Source organism: Impatiens glandulifera, chromosome 6 (genome assembly GCF_907164915.1).
Source record: "Impatiens glandulifera chromosome 6, dImpGla2.1, whole genome shotgun sequence".
Classification (NCBI taxonomy): domain Eukaryota; kingdom Viridiplantae; phylum Streptophyta; class Magnoliopsida; order Ericales; family Balsaminaceae; genus Impatiens; species Impatiens glandulifera.
This window is the reverse complement of record NC_061867.1, coordinates 43742598-43748145: the sequence shown is the minus strand read 5'-3', so window position 1 is coordinate 43748145 and position 5548 is coordinate 43742598. Positions and strand designations below refer to the sequence as shown.

Genomic DNA, 5548 nt, shown 5'->3' with positions numbered 1-5548 from the left:
CCCACCCTAATCCAATTAGCCAAGTATTATTTTAAATTAGGGGGCTGGAGCCCACCCTAGCCCATGCATGGTTCCTCCCCTGCAAATACATGTTTTTTTTTTGTAGTGAAGGACGAGATATTTGAGAGATGTGTGGATGTGTACTCTTTTTTCCTTGTTCTGTATGAGGTATTGTTGTGTTTATTTACATTTTGTATGGTTGAATCTTTCTCATATTCTTGCCTGTTGTTCAAATGATGGTGTGGTTACAGGTTAGTTTTTTGTGCACTAAAATGAAATCTATCGGTAAAATGAAAAGGTCTTGTCTACATTTTTGGTGCATGGATGGATGGATATGTTGATTGAAGAATGTTGGGATCCCAAACCGTTATAAGACCAACGTTTTCAGAGAATATAGTAAGGCTCGACAAAATTCTTCTCAATGGCTCTAACAATGGAGGAGGATGGAAAGACACCTTTAAGTTTCCCTGGTAATATATATCTAATTATAACTCCTTAAGAATTTTGCAAATTTTGAATGAATTTCACTTTTACTGATCAATAAAAACTTATTTTCCATTTTTCTTTTTCAGTATATAAGAGAAGAAGGAAGGTTCTTAATTAGTTGCCGACAGAGCCGGCCCTGAGGTTTGGGCTTCTCTAGCCTCGGTACAAAAAGTTCGATATACTTTTTGTAACCCTAAGTCTAGATTTAAAAATTAATAAAAAAAAAAATTCGTTTTTAGTGAGATTTAAACCCATAAACTACATTGAAACTTTAAATATATAACTTGAACCACTAAGCTACTACCATTTAGGTTTAAAATTAAAATAAATATATCTAAATATTTTGATAATTTTAACAAATAAGCTGCCCTGAGAGCCCTGGGAGGTGGACTGCCCTAGCCCGAGAGCTTGCCGGGCTTACCTAGGGGTCGGCCTGATTGCCGATCCAAGAAGAAGGAACAAAAAGACTAATAATAATAATAATAATAATAATAATAATAATAATAATAATAATAATAATAATAATAATAATAATAATAATAATAATGTTGATCATAAAAGAATAATCAAATTAAAGAATAAAGTTCAGTCAAATAAAGTAGTCGTTTTCCTTTTTCTACTTATTCCATTTGGGTCAAGAGTTCCTCACATGCCATAAATAAATAAATAATTATAACAAGCAGGCTCTAATTCAATGTTCTTTTCTTTTTCGAGATTAGTAAATATCCGAATGAAAAATTAATAAATATTTACTTAAAATTAAACTTTGGTCGAGAAAACAAAGAAAAATAAGTTGAGGATAAAAATCTATTTAAAACAATATTTTGAAGTCAATTTAATTTTAAATGAAATTTGGGATTAAATTTAACTCTCCAAGTTAAGTTAAGGAACTATTTTAAATAAAAATAAAAAATGTAAAAAATTAATACACTTTAAGGTATGAATTGTATATTTGATATATTTAAGAAAGTTAACTCTTTGTACTAATCATGGGCCAATAAAAGTGAGAGATTTTAGTTTCTGTTAAGGAAATGATTTTATTATCATTTACCTAAAAGGTGATGATATGTTTTATTGTTAATAATAATATTAATTAAAATAAAAAGGGTTTAATTGAAAAATGGTTTATAATAAGCATGTAACTAATTTTAAAAAATAAAAAATTGAGAGTATCAGAATGAATACTCACTAGAATGCCAATAAATAAATAAATAAATATATATATATATATATATAATAATGTTTAATTTTTAAAGGGTTCGGATTGTCGGGTCGAGAGTTGTGGTTAATTTGGATATATATGTGAGAGTAAATGAATACTTGGGTTGGATTGTGTGTTAACCCGCTCATATATGCTTAAAACAGTTAAAAATAAATTTTAAAATGCTATATGTTTGTTTTAAACTTGCAACCTAAAAAAAATATAATTTTTTAACTAATTAGACTAATAACACTTTATATTTTAAAGTAAACACCAAATTTGATGAATGTACGACATTTTAACAATATAAGTTTAACTTTTTAACTAACTAATATATAATATGAAATTGACCAAAATAAAGTGTAAGGTCGCGAGATAAGATGTTCATTTAGAAAAAAATATGTATAAAATATATGAGAAGATAAGTTGTTTTACCGAAGTAAATAAAATGTGAAATGTGAGTGTTCTATTTTTATTCGTGATTTATTAATAATTTTAAACATTAAATACATATTATTATTTTTTTATTATTAAATTTATTTTAATTATATTTTTATTGCACACAAATATTTTCCTAGTTAATTATAAAATAAATTAAGTTTTAAAGTATGGTATATATATATGGGTAATGTGAGACATGATTGTGTAAATGTATTTTAGCGTTTAGAAATTAAAAAAATAAATAAATATGAGTATTAAGTATTACATACTTAAAATGTTTGTATGTAAATAAGAGATAAAACAAATAAGATGACTAGTCTCCAAGAAATCTTAAAGCTTATAAATAGGATTAGAGAGAGAATATTATGATTTGTGAAACTGTGGCTCACAAACGGTGCCCATTTTAATAATATTTTTATTTCATCTTTTGCTTGCATATTGCTTGCACCATGTAGGTAGGTAGGTAGGTAGGCGATGGATGTTGTACATGCAGTAACATTAAAAGTAAGATCATGAGTAGGTAAATATGATATCATTAATTAATTAATTGAGAAGTCGAGAAATGAAGTCCTGAATGTTGTTATATGAGGTCCCACCTTCACGAACAGACTCCATGGCCAACTTCTTCAACTCCAGAGCATTCTTTCTGTAGTTGTTGCATTGATCATCATCATCTTTATTTATTTTCATAACTTTGTTGACACAAGTTTCAATCTCTTGTCTAGTAAAAACCCCCCTGATGTCATCGAACTCAGCCCTGACTCCAACCCCCCACACATCCTCTATGTACTTTGCATTAGTCATTTGATCAGACCATTGTGGCATGGCCACCATTGGCACTCCGGAGCTAATAGCTTCCATCGTCGAGTTCCATCCACAGTGTGTAACAAAACACCCAACCGCCTTGTGAGCTAGAACCGCAAGCTGTGGGCACCAACTCACAATTTGACCTTGATGATCACAACTCTTTTCCTTGAACCAGCTCGGGATGTTGGCTTCCTCCTCCCCAGATCTTACCACCCACAAGAAATGACACTTGCTATTCATCAACCCATATCCCAATTCCTCCATTTGCTCCTTGCTTAGACTCGCCATGCTCCCGAATGACACGTAAACCACCGATCCTTCCTCCATACCGTTCAACCATTTTATGCATGTGTCTGTTTTTGGCTCGTATAGGTTGAAACCATAGTGGTTCATGTCATTCTCATCCTCATTCTCAACCTTCATCCCTAGATATCTTGATGGGATTGTTGGTCCAATTGTTTTTACAACACATTTGCTTGATGTCCATTTCACCTCCTTTATTTATTTATACAATTATATTTAGAAGTAATAACATAAATTAATGGATCTTCTGCTAGCTAGTTAATTATGTTACGTACCTCTGGTTCAAGGGCATCAAAGGTGTTGAAGAGGATCCAATCCGCTTTGCCAAAGTTGTCAGATTGATCGGCCATGAGGGTGGTGAGCAGGGGGAAAGTACCCTTTTTGACTATAAAAGAAGGGAGATCATTGATTAGGAAAGGGGGCAGATTAGGTAGACAGAGATGATCGGTGGGGGTAGGAGGGATGTTAAGGTTTCCATTTTTGAAGTGATAGTAGAGAGCGGTGACAGAGCATGATTGGGTAAAGAAAGCAGCAGAAAGAAGGTCAGATTGCTTAGCAAAATGGTCGGCCCATGGCATGGAAGAGTCGTAGACTAGGATCATCTTTGGAGTGTTGTTGTGATCATGAGATCTCATGACTTGTTTCTGTTTGTTGATGAAGTCGGTCAGTTTCTGATCCATGATGGACTTAAACATGCCCACAAGCTCGTCAACGCCCTTAGGAGGCGCCTTGTTCGTGCCGTCCTCATCATCAAGAATTACAACATTGATATTTTTGTTGCTGGTGGAGAAGCATTTTTCGCTGATCAAGGCAGTGATCAGACTCACTTTCACGTCTTTCGAATATGAGACCAAGTTTTTCGAGAATTGGAGCATCGGGTTTATGTGCCCTTGTGTTGGATACATAAGAACCAACACATGAGCAGCAGCAGAAGGATCAGCCATTTCTTTCTTTCTTTCTCTCTCAAATTCAGATCAATGGATCGATCACTACATAAATACTAGTGTCTATGTGTGTGTGTGTTTGTGTGGGTGGAATAGGTGGATAAATAATTATTATTATTATTACGTTTTTGTTTTTGTCAAAGTATTATTGTAATCTTTGATAATATTACTGTAATCTTGACTTGTGTGTCATAAACACGTAAAACTACACCAAGTGGGCCAGTGGCTAAATTTTAGAGATATTTGTTTTTTTATCAGTGAGTAATCATCATGCATTCATCCAATTTAAGTAACAAACTTGTCCTATGTAAAATTCATTTAATACTAAAATATTATATTTATATATAAACAGATTCACAAAATCTGTCATAGTTACTTAACTATATAAATAAAGTAGTCATCTTAAAAATAAAATATTTTAAAATTACTATTTGAATCAAATTAACAATTCTAATATATATATATTTAATTTTATTTATACAATTCTCTTTATCATTGGTTTTATTTAAATACTAATGAAATATTTATTAAATAAATACAGAATTAATAATTCATAATAAAATATTTTAAGACAATATTTTATGTTGAAATTTTTAATAAGATTAATATTTAAAATTTTATTTATAATATATAATTTTGTTTTAATACTATAAAATTATTTCTATTAAATAAATAATAAATAAAATAATAAAGTTATATATCTTTCATCTAAAATTTTGGAAATGTATAACATGCTCTATCTGTCCACAATTATTTGTATTTCTCTCTTAATTTATTTTTTATTTTTTATTTTATATATATATATATATAATATTATATAATTTCTTATCTTTTTTATTTAATTTTTATCATTAATTTTATATAAATATATTTTATCCATTTTCATATATAACTTTTTACATTTTTAATTTTTTTTTTTCTATCTTCATATAAAATCTATATTTTTTCATCAATAATTGTGTATATTTATATACAATATTACATATTTATTTTATTTTTATATATATAAACTATTTTTTTATAAATACATTTACATTATAAAGTAAATATAATATATATATATATATAAAGTTTTAAAAATACACTACTTTAATAGAACACTAACTCCACAATCATTTTAGATTTTTCTCCCTTAATTTAATTTTTATTTTCTCTCAACTATATATATATTATATAATTTCTTATCTTTTCTATAATTATTTTAATTAATTTTATATAAATATATTTTATTCCTATATATATATATATATATATATATTTGAAAAAATTTAATTAATTTTTTTTACTCTTATTATATAAAATATATATTTTCTCATCGATAATTTTTATATTTATATATAATATTAAATATTTATCTATTTTATTT

The 5548-nt window shown here is 28.5% G+C and overlaps 1 protein-coding gene across 1 annotated transcript; it reads right to left on the bottom strand.

Moving 5' to 3' along the window:
• Positions 1–2671: 2671 nt before the first annotated feature.
• LOC124943655 (UDP glycosyltransferase 9-like) lies at positions 2672–4182 on the bottom strand. The gene is made up of 2 exons (XM_047484133.1): positions 3514–4182; positions 2672–3430 (listed from the first exon to the last, which is right to left on the bottom strand). Exons 1-2 carry the CDS (start codon positions 4180–4182, stop codon positions 2672–2674), a joined length of 1428 nt encoding a protein of 475 aa, XP_047340089.1.
• Positions 4183–5548: the final 1366 nt, after the last annotated feature.